The 20,282-nt window shown below is 38.2% G+C and overlaps 1 protein-coding gene across 3 annotated transcripts in view; it reads right to left on the reverse strand.

Moving 5' to 3' along the window:
• Positions 1-9,807: 9,807 nt before the first annotated feature.
• LOC140325967 (transducin-like enhancer protein 4) overlaps positions 9,808-20,282 on the reverse strand; it is a 92,012-nt gene continuing 81,537 nt past the window's right edge. For all 3 annotated transcript variants that reach the window (XM_072404110.1, XM_072404109.1, XM_072404108.1), the window contains 4 exons: positions 19,443-19,593; positions 18,004-18,080; positions 14,457-14,934; positions 9,808-10,551 (listed from right to left, as the gene is read on the reverse strand). In XM_072404110.1, the coding sequence (XP_072260211.1) occupies positions 14,827-14,934; positions 18,004-18,080; positions 19,443-19,593 (336 nt within the window). In that variant the 3' untranslated portion in view covers positions 9,808-10,551; positions 14,457-14,826. The remainder of the gene's footprint in view (positions 10,552-14,456; positions 14,935-18,003; positions 18,081-19,442; positions 19,594-20,282) is intronic.

Genomic DNA, 20,282 nt, shown 5'->3' on the forward strand with positions numbered 1-20,282 from the left:
GAAGGGGATCCCCCATCAGAGATCTCCCCGTGGCAGCCGAAGGGAGCCACAACAAGGAGGCTGAAGAGCCGCATGTGGCTCCGGAGCCGCAGGTTGCAGACCCCTGACATAGACAGTTACATAAATCTGACAAGTTCTAATGTGACAACATGGGAAATGGACTTTCTAACTGACTGAGAAAAAGAAGTTTATTGCAGTACCAACCCTCCCAGAGACAATGCAGGCTCCAGCATCGCCTTTATATGTAAAGTGCGTTTCCTAACTAAATCAATCCTGTAAATGGTTGCCGGAAAGGACAACATGGGGGAATCTGTTAGTTACCAGGAAATAATAAATTGCACAAAGATTTTTGTACTAGCAGTTCACTTATCTCTAACTGACAAATAAAACCAAAACTCTGGTTTGTGACATAAACAGAGCATGCTGTTTTACACAATGTTATGATTGTGAAGCTTATATCAGTGTTTGATAGAGTAAAGAACCTTTGTCAGGATTTTATTGCTGTCTTCCTATCTGATAACTGCAGACAGAACAGAAAATCTCCCTACCAGGAACACAGCAATAAAAACTATTATTTTTTTAGAGGGTTAGTGTAGGGCGAGAACTTTTTGGGGGGATTGATTTGCTCCTAATAATGTCTGCATTAGGAACACTTACTCCTATTGCTTGTTCATGTGGTGGGAGGCAGTAAGGGTAGGAAAGTAAGTGATAATCAACCCACTAGGGATCAGGCAGAGGTTCTTCTAAACCTTCTGTACCCTATCCAAAATAACGTTTAAGCAGCAGGTAGAGTTTCAAGCTGAAATCAAAGGTAAAACAGAACTACCCTTGTAATAGGTTGCTCCTGCAGGGCAGGCTTTCTTGACCTTTTAAACATGGAGAAACCCTTGGAATAACTTTTAGATCTCAGGGAACCTCTACTATAATTACTGTATCTACAATTGACAGTACATGGGATAAGTGAGATGAATACCTCTTACATTGCTGGCCAGTGGGTGGAATGTCAGTCTTACAGGTTTCCAAAAATCTCATTGGTGTCACTAATCTAAGAGAAGCAAATGTCTCATTGCTCAAGGAACTTCTTGAGGAACCTGGCTGAGAAACCCTGATGTAGAGGATCCTAAAAAAGGACTTTCACTTACGTTATTCCTTCCTCCCATGCAGATGGTGATCACCTTTTCCTTACAATGCTCCAGGCTGTGGACAGGCCCTGGCATCCTCACCTATAATGTAGGACTATTGGCTTATGATGTAAGCTTGTGGCTAATGAATGGTGCATCAAAGAAGCTTCAGAGAAGTTGTCACACAAGAAGAGGAAGCTTTAAGGTATAAGGTAGGTGCTTTTTTAAAGTCAAGTACAGAGATGTCAAACTCAGGCCCACAGGCCAAATCTGGCCTGCACTGTAAATATTTTTGGCCCCGCAAGAAAATACCAAATGCCTGCTAGAGCTGGGCAGCTGGTAGACATGCATGCACCGCTAATCCTACAAATCCCAGAATGCTCTGCTGGCACGTCAATCTGGACCCAGAAGCGCCCCTCCACTGTTGACATTCATTAGCGACCTTCCTCAATTGTATGTATTTTTTCAATAAATATCAAGGTTGGCCCGCGACTTTGTCCAAATTTTTCATTTTGGGCCACTGTGTATTTGAGTTTGACACCCCTGGTCTAGTTCACAGAAGAAGAGATTTCACAGTAATGACACCATTCAAGTGCTGCTTGGGGCCAGATTGGTAACCAAACAATAATGCCTAAGTGAAGCAGATAAAAGTGAGGTCACTAACTTGTTTAGCAAGAGTATTTGCTTACACAATTACAATTTGGCAGGTCAAACAGTTCATGTACTTATATTTCAGCTGTACATTTAACTGTTTGTTTGGAATTCATCCTTGACAGTTCTGACACATAATTCTAAGTTAATAGTGGTTGTGAGGTGGAAGTGTTGTATGCCAAATAGCAGAAGAAACAGGAAATCTCAGAGGTTGTGTTCACTAGCTCTTGGGTCAGGAAACAGACAATGCAGGTGCATTATTTAAGAGCTTGTCAAGGATGATCTCCTACAGTTCACTGTCCTAGAATGAGTGCTTGCTGTAAGTGTGAGCATTTATTAAACGCTTTCCCACTGTAATGTTTAGCACATTTTTTATACATGCATTATTTATGGGGATTGAACAGATTCTCTGATGTCTAACATTTCATACCATTACAAAAAATAGAATTTATGACTGCATTATTTATTTAGATCCATCAATATGCTGCGTGCTTTACAAGAATATGATGAAGTATACATAAAGCAATAAATGCACAATGCAGGGTATGATATAGGGATGGATCACCTAAAAGGATGATAACTATTCAACAGCATTCTAGGTACATTATCATTACTAAATGTGTTTTAAGAAAATACAGACTAGTACTAGTATACTGGTGATCACCTAATGCATATTACTGTATATTATAATGTTGATGTGGGTATAAATCTTTCAGGTCATAGGATAGCAAAAAGAAGTGATTGTCATTATGTGCCACTTGCCAATTTCTTAGCAAAGTAAATTTCACAAACTTTCATGATAATGATTGAGTGAATTTTACGAAAATGCTGCTCTTTTTCTCCATGTGGAAAAGATGCATTCAGTGACTGTTTCACTTAACAGAGTGTTCCCAGGTGTCATTGCAAAGCATACTGACCATGTACATCCACTCCCAGCAACCCAAAAAAATTGAGTTATTCTTTTTCTGTGACTTCTGTTTTTCAACCAATAGATTGTTTCCAGGTGTCACAGAAACCATACTGAACATGCACAGCCACCCTCAGCAACCAATCAGAATTAATGCTCCCCACCCTATATAATCCATAGACTGGAGGTTATTTCCTATTCTGATTATTGCTCTTAAAAACGATGTGTTAAAGGAGAAACATATTCAATTGTTTTGCTTTTGCAAGAATGATTACAATTAGAATAAAACATTTTATAGCAGAATTCAAGTTTCTTTGAGGCATGGTTTGCAATATGGGAGAAACTTGAGACTTATCTTCTAAGAAAAACTACTAATTTTGTCATCCCTGTTAGTAGCTTCTCAGTGCTGCTTCTGCTGTCTCATAGCAGAGTGGGAAACCATCTTTATTGTGGTTTTTGTTTTTATGAAAGTACAACTATTATCCCAGATGGATCCTCAAAAGCACAGTAATGTTGGTGTTAGGCCTTGGTCCAGCACCAGTGTTCACCAGACACCAGTCCCCCGATCTAATGCTGCAGTATTCTCCTATAGTAAGCCTATAGCAAGCCCCCGCTCTGCCTCAGAAAGCTAGTTGCACCCTCCAAGGACACAGTTGCCACCAGAACGTCTGTGTGTAGAGGATAGTGTCTAAGAAAGAACTGGCAGGGCTAGGAGCCCACAGAAGTTTTCCAGCAGAGGCAAGTCTATAATTCAAGGGCAAAGACAAAAGCAGAGTCAGGGTTACAGCAGAAGGTTGGTCCATGCAGCATACACTTACAGGGTCAGAAACAGGCAAGGTCAGCAACAGTAAATCTAAGGAAAGACACACCAGCAGCAGGTCAGCCCAGCCTAACACTAAAACAGACAAACTGGGGACTGTAAGCAGAAAGGTTAAAAGTCCTATCAGCCAATGGTAGGGTACGATGAAGCCAGGAACAAATCTGCTCCTGAATCCCTTTTAGTTAAGCACAGCCTCATAGTATGTGCCGGGGATGCCGAGAAAGTACACCTCAGGCTGTACATTTAACGGAAGCAGGAGATTCACCTATTTCCTTGTTCTCCTTGCCAGACAGAACAAAAAGGGAGTGATACTGCCGTGGTGCACAGCACTGGATCGCTGGCCAGATAAACATCTCATAACAACTACATTTTCACATGTAATGTGAAACCAATGTTCATGTTACCAATACTAGTAAAGTGAGCTTATTGGTTTACTGGGCAGCACAGTGCCTGGCTTTAAATGTGCTATGATCTTAACAAAAGTTTGAAATTTGTGTAATAAACAGGTAGTAAATATAACAAATATATTGGTTTTTGGGGAATTTCATACTTGTTTTAAAACAAATCATTATATTTTAAATGTAGATTTCTGCAGTTCCTGAGCCTGCTTTAAAACTCACTTGTTACAGATTTTTTATTGAGCAATTATCAGTTCCAAACTCCTCTTAAAAGATTATCAACAAAATGACAGCTGAAGGTCAGAAAAATAGAAAAATGTGCTGAATGCATTCATTCACTGGACAAACAGATTTATATGATAGGCTCACAAAGAAGGGTTTGGTTCCGGATGTCCTATGTAAACTTTAAAGAACTGTTGTACGTTACAATTTCTTATATGACGCTCATGGAATGCTAAAACAAATCACACTTAATTTATGAATATAGGTCAGCTGTGGGTTTTTAAAAAGAAGTTTACTGATATAACTTTGATAATAAAGCTGAGTTGTTTCCTGTTTAACTGATCTAAAGAAAAGAATTGAATTTGTAAAAAAAAAAATATATATATAATTTCCAAACCCTACTGTGACGGTCCTGCATGGGAGGACGGTGGACCCTCTGGTGTCACCAGCTCAGTTGATAGAGACGTGCATAGGGCGCAGAGTCCAAGCAGCTGCCCGGTCCTCACCAGAGCCTCTAGAGGTGAGGATGTTGCGCTGCGGTCAACTGCCAGGGTGGGGCCCCGGTACACGCTGGGGTAGGTGACTGCTGACAGGCAGAAACAAGACCTGGCACCAGAGCGAGGAGCTGGAGAGTAGTCAGGCAAGCCAGAGGTCAGGGCAGGCAGCGATCAGGAGTAGTCGAGGTCAAGCCAAGGTCGGTACACAAGGAATCAGAAGCAAGAGAATCAACAAACAGGAACCTGGAAGCAGAGCCAAAGCAACTCTTTGTTCAGGCAACTTCCTGTTGCCCTTCACTTTCTTTTATGTGATGAATAAAGCCATGTGACCTGCTGCATCCTATCCTACCACCAGAGGGGGTCCTGGAGACTAGAGGTTGGTGGGGTTCACATCTCCACCAGCAGGGGGAGCGCATCTGTGAAACACTCTAGTCCTCTGAGGTAGTGGAGCAGCTGCCTGGGAGTCACATGACCTAGACCAGGAAGTTGAGGAGATGATGCCTTAGCAGAGCTGGTGCTGGCAGCAGAGGAGTGTAAGATGGGTGACACTGAATGAGGCACAGAGCCCCTGGACCTGCAGGGATCTGTGACACCTACTTAACAGAAGCCATGGTTTCCATATATCCAAAAAGCCTGGAACAGCTGTATGAAAATTAGAATATGAATGGCTCTATAATATTAGGCATAACTCGCACTATACACCAATGAATCTGAATGTGCATATGGCTGATGAAGCATGATTTGCATGGCTGTGTCCACTGTCCTAAAATGAAGAATAATCCTTTTATTTGGGGATCTATGATTGAATGAGACATGAGAATGGCTGTATGATTTAACTGTCTCATAAAACTTTATCTAATTGTAATTATTCAATTAATGATCCCTATGTCATCAAGCTTTCTATACTGTTTTGTCTCAACAAAAATGGCTGTATTAATTTGCATTAGATCTGAAAGTTCACCGTTCTCTCGATACTTCTTATCCCTAATACATGTTATCCTGACTCCTCATCCTCAGATTTAGGATTTATTTATTTATAAATGGAGCCCTAAAAGTAGTCACCACCCATCTATGATATTTTGAATCGATGAACACAGTACTTTTCAAACTTCTTAAATCTACAAAAATATTTTCAATACATCAGGAATAAAAAGAATGGAACAACTACAACTCCAAAAATCCATTCACCAAAACTTAGTAATAAGACAAGTGAGGCAATACACAGAAGAGGCACAGAGAAGCAACTAGAAGGCTGGAGATCACAGCTGGGCTAGACAAAAATATCCATGGGGCAACAAGAACCCAGATGTTGCACATATGAGCTTTAAGGAACATCACAGAAGAAAATATGAAAACCTGTTTGGAGTTTGCCATAAAAGGCACATGGAGAGGAAATGTGTGGTGGACAGACATGTCTAAAAGAAGGAAAAATATCAGAGATAAAAGTGAATACTCTCACAGCTGCAAGATTCAAGTGCATCTCTAATTCAAACTTTTTCCTATTTGTAGATGAAGTACAGAAGGTTTTAGGTCTATGTCACCCCTGAGTAAAGAAATTGAAAAACTTTTGTAAAGGAACCAGAAACTCTGGTTGAAGAGAAGAAAACATAATATTCAATAGTTCCTATACATACCATTACCTTACTTTTCCTTGCCATGATGGACAAATGTATCCCTGCATTTTTTCCCAAAAACATATCAATTTACTGTGAAATAATTTCAGTAAGTAAATTAAATCCTTTTTTATTTATTCCATAATTTATCAAATGTGTGTTGTTCTTCAGAAAGTGAAGAAAAGGTAGTATTGTGTGGAGTTCAATTAGTGAGAATATTCATTTAGTGAAAAAACAGGTGTGAGTTCTGCCCTTAAAGCGGACCTAAACTCAATGTTTTTACTTTATATAAAAGGGTAGACAGCCCTTTATTATAAAGTAAAAATCTTCTTTTTTTTAGGTGGAACACCCTTTCTTTACAAAAAAAGAAACCTCCCCCTTTCTATCTGAATGGGAGCGCAGAGAGGATGCGTGACGTAGTTATCCCGGCATGTGAGACCGGCTCTCTTTATTTTTCCCCTTTACAGCAGGCTACATCACCCGATCCTGTAACTGCACAGTGCGACATAGCGGGTGACATAGCAAGAAGAAGGAAGAAGACTGAAGATGCTTTGAAATGGAACCAAAGCCTGAAAAACATGAAAGAAAAAAAAAACTCAGCCAATGATCAGCTTCAGGAAGACCTGAATATTACCTGTGTCCAAAGTTACCTGTGAATATTGTTACAATTAGAAGAGGACTATGTAAAAGCCCCCGCAAAGTCCCAATGTTGAAAAAAAGATGTGCTGAAGGGGTTACCGTTTGCCAAAGAACACATTGACTGGCCTAAAGAGAAACAGGGTCCTCAAGACCTCCTGTGTCACTGTCTGTCATTTGCAACTCCTATTTATTGTACAGCGCTGTGTAATATGTTGGTGCTATATAAATCCTGTTATTAATAATAATAATAATAATACTAATACTATTTGTATGGGGCTTCAGATGGGCTGCACTGCCGACTCTTATTGTGCCCAGTACTTTTCTTGGTCCACAGGCAAACACCTTTTTAGCTACTTTGGTCTTCATATCTTTAGTTCACACAAAATAATGGATGCTGTTTTGATGATGAGCCTACCATATAGAATATACATAGACCTAGATGGGGCTTCTGGCAATTCTCGCGAAAATTTCCTCGAACTTCAGATGGATCTGCAAAAATTCGGCAAACCGATTTCGCTGACCCATCGGAAGTTCCAGGAAATCATTACAGGAGGATTCCCAGGGCTGCATGAATGAATGCATCCCTGGGAATCCTCATGTCAGTGTGCAATCTCCTGCACTAGGTTAAATAGGGACAAGTCTCCCCATTCAAAACCTCTAGTGCTCTCTGATTGGCTGAGGAAAGGACTGTGGCTGCATTCATTGATCAGCGGGATTTTTTTTTTTTTGTTTTAGGAAAATTCGATCTCGATCGTCGAATTTACACAGACCGTTCTCGCTTACAATTTCAGCTGAGTTCGCAACGAGATTGAGTTTAAAAATCTCCCTCACTCTTCCCTAGACATAGACCATAACCCCAGATAAACCAGAATGCATATTGCCAAAGCTTGTATCTTGTGGAAGACTGGATAAAGTTTATTGGAGAACTAGTCCAAATACTTGATTTTGTCTTTTTGGTAATGATAATGTTTTACCTAGCAAGACTCTGGGATAGAGAGGCAGTATTTGGAGTTGAGTAGTAAATATTGCTCCAAGTGTAACATAGAAAGCATCTGCACCTAAGGGATACCACTTCCTTTCCCATGGTGTACCCTGAACCCAGGGCTGGCATCGCAAGCTGGATGGGGAAGACAAGATTTTCTTCTGTACTGGGCCACGAACAAAAGAGCTTGGATTTTACAAAAATGCTAAAACTTTTAGATAGGAAAGTGGGCAGGGACCACTACTTTTTGATAGTGGGCATGCTTGAACCAAGCTGCATTGCCTTCTTCTATTGTCTGGGGATAAGTTCTAGACCAAAGATGCACTGTCTACCTGTGTTGTCTGGTGGTATGCCTTGGACCAATCTGTACTCCATTGAAGGCGCAGGATACCTACAGTTTGGATCAGAGATGTAGCACTTCAGGTATGTATTCAGCTTTTTTTCCCCCTGGCTTTTAGCTTTAACCGCAGATACTTTTGTGGTGGCAGCATGGCGATTACAAATGTTTGTCAACCACATGCTATAACAATCAGTGAGAAAAGCCAGATTTAAATCACAATGCTCCTGATCATTATATCACAAAAAACATGCATTTTATTGCACCAAAATTTATTGATGTGAACCATTAATGTATTGTGGTGTGCTGCAAGTGTTTTAAAGGGCCTTTAGTGGTGTACTGGCAGCCCATTCAAAATCAATGTCTTTGCTTACTGTAACACACATTACCACATGGAAAAAGCCTGAATCCAGCACAATACAAATGCTTCTGCTATAAAATACCCATGTCATAAGTCCTGTGGAACATGGTGGGTGTTTGAAACATACACCTTACTGCAGAAATAAAGTCTTCAGCCAGAGCTTAAAGTTAATCCAATATTGTGCACAGCCTATTTGCAAATTAAAGAAGACCTACCTGCCAAAGCACCCTCTTAAACATGATTGCAGTGATCTTCCTCCCATGCACATGGAAGTTCATTCATCCCAGTACCAAAGGCAAGCTAAGATTGTACACTGAGCTGCACATCCACAAATTCATAGTGCATTCATAAAGGGCAGGTTTTATTGCAAGGAAGACATAGACTGTTATAGACTACATAGTCTGTTCTGCAATAACAGATTACCAGCCAGCATGTTTTTGTTTCAGTTTAGAGCAGAATTCACGCCTTTGAAACGTATGGTTTATACGTAATAGTGCAGGGGAGTTACAAAGTCCATTCTGGTGCATTGAGAGCCCATTCAAAATATATAGACTTGCCTCACCACAATGTAAGCTAAAGCACTGCAAAATCCTGAATCTGATCCTGTACAAAGGCTTCTGCAGTACACTGTTTTAACCACCTAATGGTGGTACATTTTACAGAGAATTAGACATTCCCTCAAACATGTGTTTGTGGGAATCCTCCAGGTCCTGTGTTTTAATGGCATAACGGATTCCAAGGGGTAACCGATTTTATAAATAGAGCTCACTGTATGTTCATTATCCTATTGGTTTTTACCCCATATCCAACTATACTTGATTGTGAATACTGTGTGATTGGCTTTCATGAGTTTTATGTCCTAGAAGCAGAAAAAAAGCGACTGCAGCATCCTGCAAACTACAGTTGTTTTAGAGAGAACCCAACAGTATTGTATAAAGGTGATCTAGATTCAGTTTTATGTTGACGTATGCCTTCTGTCACCGAATGTTTAAACCACTTCAACAATTACGAATGACTGAGTTTTGCAGTGTCCAGATGGACTCTAATGATGTAGCCTAATTAAAAAAATTAAGACCAAAATTTCTCTGGGAGATGTTCCAGATAATGTCAAATGAAAAAAAAAAAAGTGCAATTAGTGGAGGATTTATGGGTGAATCTTGCAGTGCTGTTAAGTGTCCAAAAGATACAGTATAATGACTAATTAATTGAAGAAGGTTAATTATAGAACAGATTTTGTTAACAAACACATGTTCACAAAATTGTTAGAAGTTACTTAAGTTTAATGCTTAAAAGTCTGAATGCACAAACAATCTAGTATAATATATGTACTTGTGGTCAACAATGTAATATAATTATGTACAATGACACAATTTAGTATCAAAATCTTTCTACACTGTAGATTATTACGAAACTGTTAATGACATCAAACACTGTGTACTGAAAACACCATTTTTTTGCTACCACATTTTGCAAGTTCAGTAGAACAGTCCAACTTTCAGTATTGATTCATTTCTAGTAGGAAATTAAGTCATTTCTACGTATACGGTAAAATTTATCTACAATGTCCTTTTGATTTTGATCCATAGCAGCAAAGGCACTGTACATCAGCAGATCCACAGACTTTAAGAATTTTAAAGCATTTCAAATAACAAAAAAAGTAAAAATACAAAAAGAATCACATATTAATTAAACAGCAACAATGACATAAAAATTTAAAATATTGTCTGAGGCATAGTGGCTCAGTGTGTCTCTAATATCAGATGAGAAGGCTAGAAATGAAGATTCCCTCCATGAAAGTGTTACATTCGCTTGCATCTCCTTGCATGTCATCTGTTGGTGGTGATGTTGGAACCATGTTGAGAATGAATCCCTATGGGATTGCTGTGGCACTTCTCACTCGGTAAACCAGTAATGACAAAACAGAATTCCTGTGGTAACTGGTCACGCTGTAAACTATCCAGGAGGGAAATGCTGAATTACTTGGGGTTAAGGTCTGTCTTTGTCTGCAAAAAAAAAAAATGAAAAAAAACTTCTTAAATTTACAAACCACATCATTTAGATTGCTAAACAAGTCATTGTTCAGACATGTATACATAAAATTGTACAACTAAAGATTATGATTTTTAACTGGCGTTTTGCTGGATTTAAGACCTTGATTTTATGATTGTATGGTGGCAACACAACTGTGTTCTACATGACAAATATCATTCAAGTCCCTGTTTGAACCTACAGTACAACATACTTTCCACAATCTGACTGACACAGTGAAAAAAGCAAAATGTGGAAACTTCCTGCAGATGGTGTACCATCTGGTGTATCATGCGGAACGAAACTTGGGACCCAGCCCTAAAATCCACAGAACTGACCACAAGCCATCTTGCTAAATGAAGTATCATTTTGATGTCAAACAACCTTAAAGGCAAAACTTTACCACACAACTGCTGTGGGCAGGTTTCTATTCTCAAATTCTTTCTGTTCAAACGGTAACCATACATGGCCAAAATGCAGCCAATTAAGACACTACATGCAATGCAATAATTATTCCATGAATGACATTGCCAAGACTGTTGGAATCACTTGTTGGACGGGGTTTTAATTGTACGATATATTGGGAAATGATTTATGTAAAGACAAAATGTTACTTTTTTCAAGTTGAACTGAGTAGGGGATAGTTGACAACACCCCACTACAACCACCACCACCATCATGATCATGATCATCTTAATGCGTGTCCCCCAATTAATGACTTATCTCCTGTTCTCAAACTAAATTTAGGAGAATCTTACACTATCTGAACAAGGCATCAATCATTAGGGCAAACACTTCATTCCTATACTAGGTGAAAACTGACCCATCTACATATATATCAGTAAGATGCAGAGCATTACCTAACAGTACCTCACATCTGTGCAACCATCCCAGAGGAAGCCTGTCAGGCGAAAAGCGTCAGGTATTCGCAGTATCACCCTGGTGAGCTCCAACTTGCGGATACTGTAATTTATGAACTTTTCTTTGTGTAAACCACCCATTGCTATTTACTGTCTAGTGCCAATTACTTTGGCAAACAAACTGTTGATGTTTTGCTATTTTCCTACCATATGAGTTTGATGTGTTGATAATATATGAAATGTATTGTTTTATGAGATTTCATCATTATTACAATACCCACTTTTGCCCTCTGGTTCTTTTGGGTTTTCTCAGACTTATGTCGGGGTTGGCAACCACCCAACCAAGGGTATCTTAAATCACAAATTCATTGAGGAAAGCTACCACTACATTTACTACTTACTTCAAGGAAAGCATAACTATTTTGATTATCAAGCCAAATCTCAGAGTGTTAAGTGCAATACACACATTTCTTAATGGTGCATGAAATAGAGAAACAGGCAACATGACTATCAAACAGCACCAGCCATGCATATCTTAAATAGGACAGGATATCACCTTAAATATTTGTTGATTGCCAGACAGATCTCAGTCATTAGTAGAAAATGTTTTTCCTTGGAATCATAAAGACCCTAATGAGTAACAGTATTCACAGGTTCTCTAATTACCCTCAACCTAAAAATATGTAATTAGTTTAGGATACAATTAGTATTTCATTATAAAATGTGGCTTTATCCTGATAAATTCACTTTCTCTAAACAAGTTAAAAAGAAAAAATCCTACCATGGACTTTTTTTTTTTATAATCATGTCTAGTTGGAAGCCATCCCCTACTAGTTATGGTAGTGCTGCCGGCATGCAAATATATTTTGACACAAGGTAAAAATGATTACACATCATGAAGACTGTATATTTACATAATTGTAGCCTAGCGCTCCTGTCTTGTTTTGGAAATACAGCATAACACAGTAACCATCTGACAAGCGTGGCATGGCTGAAATGTGGCCTTTGTGCTAGAGCTGCCCCTACCGGCCTCTAATCCTCTGTAATAACCAGTATGAGAATCTTTCATCACAGCAGTGGTTTTTCCAACTGCACATTGAATCGGCCAGAGGGGAATTTGTGGTGGTTAGCTGAGAAGAGAGAGGTCAGGAGTTGGAACTATTGTCTGATACAAATATAATCCTTTTATTTTCTATGCTTGTGTGCTAAACATTTTAGACAGTTCAAATTAGTCTTTGTTTTGCTTGCTATTATTCCCACTAAGAATTAGTGGTTAAATTGTTTTGCTTGTAGAGACCTTCAAAACTAAAAATATGAATCCTGCAAAGGACCTTCTTATAAGCAGGCCACGTATGGAGAATAACGAGGAAGCAGAAAACTTTCCATCTGTTAAGGGCTATCAATTAGCAGTAATGTTATTAAGGAATTTCATTGCAAAATGGAAGAACTAACAGAAGCAGGCAAAGTAAAATGTGAGCTTCCCACCATAAAACTATTGGCAAAGGTGCACAATGGTAAAGAATAATGGTTTAAAGTTTGGTATTAGAGAAAATGAGGAACAGTTTAACAACTAGATACAAAGTTAAGGGTATGGTTACACATATGGGTGTTTGATAGATAAAACTAATCTTCTCTCCTGCTTATAGTCCTAAATAAACAAAAATTGAAACCCCTCTGTAAAGAATTCTAAGAGCTCATTCACAACTTTCATTATGTTGATCACAAAAGTGCATTACATTAGGGAAGTCAATTCATATGAATGGGCTACCAACACACCAGAACATAAAAGATATCAAAACATGCATCATTGTTTTCCCCAATGTGTCCACAATGCATTTTAATGTGTTATTCTGTGTTATGGTATGCTGGAAGGCATGTGTGTTGGTTTAATGTGTTAATGTGTGTGTTCCATTTATAAATCAAATGCTCACGTGGTACAGGACAGCATTGCAGAACCTATTGTCAAATTCATTGAACCAGTAGCCTCCTAAAGAGAGGTCAGAGACTCCAAGGGCCGTACTAATACTTTTGTTACTGGGCCTTGTATAGCTACACTCTGTCAATTAGTTTGTCCTGACTTACTAAAAGAATTTCTTAACAAGTACAAACCTTTGTTTTTACCACAAAGAGTTCAAATACATACAGCATTGGGTATATTCTAGGAAAGCAGTGCATTATGTTCTAAGCTGGTTAACAAGGACAGTAATGCATTGTCATCTGACTGTAATGGTACAAATATAATATGTGAACCGGTAAAACTTTGATGTTTAATTCTCTCATTTCTTTCTTATAAGGTTGGCGCCAGATGAATAAATTATAAACAACTTTGAGCATCTGTTTCGAAACAAAACTTAAACTTTTAGTTGCAGAATGCCTGTCAAGGCTGTGAAAACAGAAAGCTGGTGCCAGGGATTCATTAACTGATTCTTTCCAGAACATGGAAGCGACACAAGTAAATATGGGTAATTAGAATATTCTTCTGATACAGCTAACTCAAGGATCCAAAAACGAGTGTTAGGATTCTGGAATTTTACCTAATCCATTCTAAAGTTGAGACTTAAAGCAGGAGAAAGCAACAACAGGTGCAGCTTAAAGAGCTAGAATAACAATATATGCCTAAAATTATGACAAAAAATAAATTGACTTATGCATCCAAAGTAAAAGGAATCAACCACTTTTTTTCTGGGTCTTGTTAAGAAGAGCAAATAACCATACTAACAAATCCGAATTCAATTTCTTAAAGTGAGACCAGGACAAGTTAGATTGTGATTGGTTGCTATAGGTCAATGTATTTAAGAACTGACATGTAAGATAAAGAACGAAAAGCCAACGTACACCAAATATAATGCCTACAAAAAAAATGATATTATATATATATATAATATAGTACACAATATGCAGTTTTCCTGCAACTCAACTGCAAAAGGCATACATAAACCATCAACAGTTTTGGCTCAAGTTTTACTTTAAACTTTTGTTTGTTTTTAGAGTATTAGCTAAACAATGAAAAATTGACTCACCTTCATTTTTGTAGCCAGGACAGACCACTTTTCCAAATTCTGTTCTTATTTTAGAAAGTTTTTTTTTCTTTTTTTTTTTTTTTCACAAAATAAATATGTTACAACTATAATACAGAATCCAAGAATTTCAGCTCGATGTGTAGAAGTATATTCTTCCTGTGTGACAGCCACACATTTATGTGAAGATTTGGTTTTAAAGTTCATAGTAGAAGTATTTACATCAAGATAGGAAACTGAGGAACTCATTTGGCAAAGAAAGAAATAGTATGAGCTTGGTATGGTGGGTAGATCAGGTCCTTGGTTAGAAAAAAGGTGTGATTTTACAGAAAGTGCTACTAAAAAGCATCCTGATGGCAGTCTGAAATTGATTCTAATAAATAACTTCATAGACTGTAGCCTTCTTGTCCCCTGATCCAGTAACAATGTATTTATCATCCGCAGAGATGTCACAGCTCAGCACAGATGACGATTCTTTGGACTGTGGGAAATAATAAACAATGAACAGTGAGATGAGAGATTCTCTCCAAGAAACGGAATACAAGACAATGAACAGGCAGAGATGGCTGCTTCTAAAACAGATCCTTTTCCCAAATTTTCAGATTTGTTTAGCTCAGGTAAACACTGTCAAACTAAGAAAATGAAAAGTAGATTTACCAACCCTCATGCAAAATATGCTTCCTGGAAACCTGCAGATGTGTAAAAGCAAGAGTGGTAATGTGGAGGTATGTGTGTAAATATATATATATATATATATATATATATATATAGCCCTTAAAAGAACACTTGGGTGCTTAGTCTCAGTGACAGGCAGTGCCCCTTTCTGCAATAAAAAAAACTGCCTGATCACAACTAAAATACACTCACCTGACCCCGTTTTTTTTGTAGGGCAATACCATCTTCTGTTCTGTGTTTCGATCTTTGGCCATTTTGATTAGCCAGACTGGGATGACATAATTCCCTTGCAGGCAAGTGGAAGAGAAGCCGGGATGGGTACCCTAGCTTTGTACACTGAGCTCTGAATTTGTAGCTCAGCAATCAAAGAGCGTGTTCTGGCAGGTAAGTATGTTTTATTGCAGAAGGAACATCACCTGTCCCTTTATGCATTAAAGCTCTGTCTGATTTCAGAATTTAATAGTAAAACTTTAATTCCACTTTAAAAGATTTTCATGGAATTAATCCCTTACAGCAGGGGTCCCCAACCCTCGGTCCACTAGTGGGCACTGTCTGACAGTTGGGCCGCAAGAGCATGGAGACCAGCGGTGGTCTGTGACTGTAGCCAGTGCACCCCCAGCGGGGTCAAGAGAAGGACCCCACTTGGGAGGGGCACACCGGCCAGAGCCGCGGACCAAGTCTTCCGTATGCATTGCAGGCTCAGGGCAGTGGCCAGGTTGTGTCTCTTGTCTGAGCATGTGATAGGAGAGTGGGCAGGTTATGACCTCACTCTAGGAGAAGTTTCATCCCCTTTGAGTGACACACGCCTCCCCGCACACATGCGCGGTCCAGAGACAGTGGATTTTGTGATCCGTGACCACTGCCCTACAGTAAACTAGAAAATCTTGTAAATGAAAATGGTTCAGAATTTCGTTTTCCACTTTCAATGAACTCCATGGAGGAGAAGAGAGCAGATTCATTGCTAATAGTTTCCACTGTGCAATTAAATTGTGGCATTGTAAGATTGCGGGAGATCAATCGCTCAATATTGCTACTAAAAGGCTGTTACTAAATGTAACAGCTTAAGTCATTTCATACATAGAGATTGATCTCATGAGATTTAGTAACACAATTAAGCTTCTAAAATGTGTCTGTGTAGCCCTATGTTAGGCAACTCATAGACTTACGGATTGGCTTCTCTTAGAAATATACTTTACATTTTAGTACAGCAATATTCTTAACAGACCTGTGGCACAAATTGATCTGTGGTACTGAAATGTTTTAGCCTCAAAACAATCTTTCGTCACATCTGTCATTGTCATTCTCATACGTCACATTTGTCATTCTAATTTAATCAATTTCACATAATCATTGTATGTGTGCACTTGCAAACATTTCCTGCTTCTATTTTAAAAATATTTTACATAGTCATATAAGCTGTTCTTCCAATAAATGTTTGCATGAAAAGACATTCAATAATATCTATAATACCAAGCTTTTATATGAATCTATGCAACTGAAGGGATAGACACACGTCTCTTACATTTTACACATTATTTCACCTGAACTATTATAAAGATATTGTAGGTCAAACTAAGCTTTATGGTGTGTACAACATCACTTAGTCTGCGGCTTTGTACTTTTATTTAGTCATGTAAGTGCATTATTTCCTCTTTTATCCATACAGTTCATAGTGCCTTACATTTTTCAGCAGAACATTTAGCAAATATTTATGGTTTGATTTAATGTAGCCTCCAAATAACACTTTTATTTAGTATATGAACGTTACCAAGTGTTTTCCAACATGATTCATAGAAGATGCAATAAAATAAGGGAATATATGGTAGTTTTATATATTTTCTTTATCAAAACTGGGACCAAGAATAACATTCTGGTTTTCAGACAGGTAAATATGCAATTTTGTATGTTTTCATATGCAACCAGTAGGAAGAGCTATCTGAAACATTTTACAAAGTTTTCACAGTCTCCTTTGCTTCTGGGTTGAAAAAAAAAATGTTTACAGAGATCTACAGCTCTAGCCGAAATGTACAGACCCGTGAATGAGTAATAGAAGTGACCCAATCCATACTTTATACTTGGGCACGTTAAATATATAAATCGTAACCATATTTCTTAAAAAATAAAACTATACTATTCTAATGTGCCTATCAACAGACAAAAACTAATCGTTACAAGGGCTAGGATTTGCTGTATGGTAATAAACTACTGACTCTGTTCTTACAGAGTAAAGCATTTCTGAGTGACATCCTAGTGAGGCTCTACAGTATTACATTTCTTGATCTTCTTGCTCACCACAGCACAATGTAATTTATAAATAGCATATATCCAGTGACAATGGTTTTCCAGTGAAGCGCTTAGCTTAAACACATACAAGCTTTATCTGAAAGTGAGGAAAAACTACCGTGCCCATCAATGGACTTTTAGCTGTGCATATCTCAGAAAAGCGGATATTACTTGAAATTGATTTCATAAGCTTGCACGTTTATGAAAAATTGTAAGAAAGTAATCAGGAGCTGAATTTAAATTGGTAATATTTTCCCTTTGTCCTTCCATCTTTTAATTATGTAGAGGTGACTTATCAGTTGCTACAGATCTATAATATGTACAAAAATGGCATTAGTAACGGCTATCAAGCATACAACTCCTTGTACATTTTACAGTTTTTTTTTTCTTTGCTACCCAACCAAGTCACGCAATGGCTGACATAGTTAGTGATAGGATTTAGCAGACACAAGGCATTTCTGCAGCTAAGGTGAATTACATTATGTCCTTGGATTTGCTGGTAAACGTGTACATGCACAAGGTTATTAACAGTGCAAACAAAATGCATGGTGACATATACGCAATGATAATCAATAATGTCAACAAACCTTACCTGGAATATACTGGCTCCATAAGGTGTTCTCCAGGCATTAAGAAGGTTGTCCTTTCCAGTGCTCACAAACCATTTACCTAAAAACAAACAAAACAATGACAGTGATATTTCTGACTGTACTATGTCAGTATTTCTTGCACAGGCTTGACCTTTGCACAATGTGCAAGTGGAAAACTAGTTGGAGGAAATCTGACAAATGAAAGATCAACCAGCCTTACTGAAAAAAAAACAAATCCAAATTACCAATCACACTTAAGTGTGATTTATTTTACCAGATTACACTGTTTACAGTTTTAGGATGTTCCATGACTAAGCAGAGAACACAAGAGGAATATATCACAATAGTTTAACTATAAATTCTCTCTCTTCCTGCATCAGAAAAAAGAAGAATGTTATTGTGAAGTGGGGGAAAATGATTTAATCTATTTTTATTTTGATACAATACTTTTATACTTTATATTTTTACTCGATACAAATGAAACTGGTTTTCCAGTTGGTTTTTATTACCTTGTCATAGGTATGTGAAAATGTCACAGTACCATGCGTCCCAGGACTCCTCTCAAGAGCCATCAGCCAGTGGGCTAGCATTTGAGAAGAGTTAGGGAAATATAACAATGACTTAATGGGAAGATGTCTGTTAGAGCAGCAGACACTTTTAGACAAGCTAAATTTGCATGCAGACATCCCTAGGTAAAACCCAACATGTGATGTTGAGCTTCCATTATTAAATAAATTCAAAACCAGTAAATGAAAGGTGCCGACTATTCACCCCCAAAAATAAAATCTGACTTTCTGCAGCCTATACAACTGTGGAAGACTGCAGGTAAGGCTGTAGTCCAGTTTTAACTAAAGGTATGAAATAAGCCAAGTTAAGTCAAATACAAAAAATGAAGATGTAACAGAAACCCTCAAAAAAGGAGAGGAGGTGGCAACAAAAACAGATACATCGAAACTTCCTTTAGCTTCTTCTTTGTAAAAGACCAGAATTAGGAAGTAATCACTTAATATGTTAAAACACTTCTGTTTTCTTAGCATTTGTTTTCATAAAGAAAGTTCCATCACCTATTCCATAAAGGGCTCTAGACATATAGTCTCTTAACTGGAAGCAAAATGCACCAATAAAAAAAGTGGAAAAAGCAGTACCCACAGACAGCAAGTCATGCATAACTAAAACACTAAAATATCCAGTTTCATTTTCCTTTACAATTGTGTGACATGGGTGTTTTATAAATGAAGCAGCACAGAGTTAAAAAGGCTCTTTAAGGTTACAGCTCACTTGCATTACAGTGACTCCACACTGAGCCACCTTATCCCCTGTAATCCTCTGAAAAATTCATGAGCAAGAAATCAACACTTTGGCATCAGAAGTCTATACCAGGGAAGAGCAGCAAACTGAAACAGATGAGATATACAGGCAAAACAAGCAAATAAATACTTACCACAATGGGCAAACTTGAGGGAGAGTACACAGCTTTCATGAAGATGTAGCTGGTATTTATCAGGCTTGGTGACATGTAACACCTCTACATTGCTGTTCTCCATACCCACTGCCAGCCATTCACCAGTTGGACAGTATCCCAGGGAGAAAATCTTTGAGCAAAAAAAAAAAAATTAAAAATCTTATTTTATAGTATCACAGGGAAAATGATATACCTAGATGATCAAGTATCACTATTTCTTTAATTTTGCTAACAAATTGTTCAACTATGTATGCTGTCAGTTCCTTTCAGCCATGCAGACCCAATAGAATTGGTCACTTTGTCTTTACATTGTGCGTATTTTTCTACCACTGGAGCTGTAGCAGTGATCTCCCCTGGCCCTTTTAGCCGGGCACACCACCCAGCAGTTTTTTGGTGGTTACTGAAAAGCTGGCTCACAATACAGGGGGCACCACCTGTCTTCTTTTACACCCAGGTTAAAAAAAATGTCTGGTGAGAATACTGTGTAGTAAAACTTGGTCCTTCTGAGTATAGGGGAGCAGGTAACAACCTACTAAAATGTAGTGCTCAGACCTGAAAACTGTTCCTTGATCATTGGAAGGAACAAGGGTTGGGGCACAGTGCCCCTATAAAGCAACATGGGGAAGCTATCATTGCGTAGGGTTTTTCTTGCAAACATTTTTAATGGGCATATTATTAAGTCAATGACACAGATCAGCAGCTGCAACTTATGCCAATTGACTTTTCCAGGGTAATGGCTCTGAAAGCACCAAAGTCACAGTTAGCCAGACAAATAGTACTTTTAGAAGGTGGTAATCCCAGTTCACACATATTTCTCAC

The sequence above is a fragment of the Pyxicephalus adspersus genome, chromosome 3 (genome assembly GCF_032062135.1).
Source record: "Pyxicephalus adspersus chromosome 3, UCB_Pads_2.0, whole genome shotgun sequence".
NCBI classification, from domain to species: domain Eukaryota; kingdom Metazoa; phylum Chordata; class Amphibia; order Anura; family Pyxicephalidae; genus Pyxicephalus; species Pyxicephalus adspersus.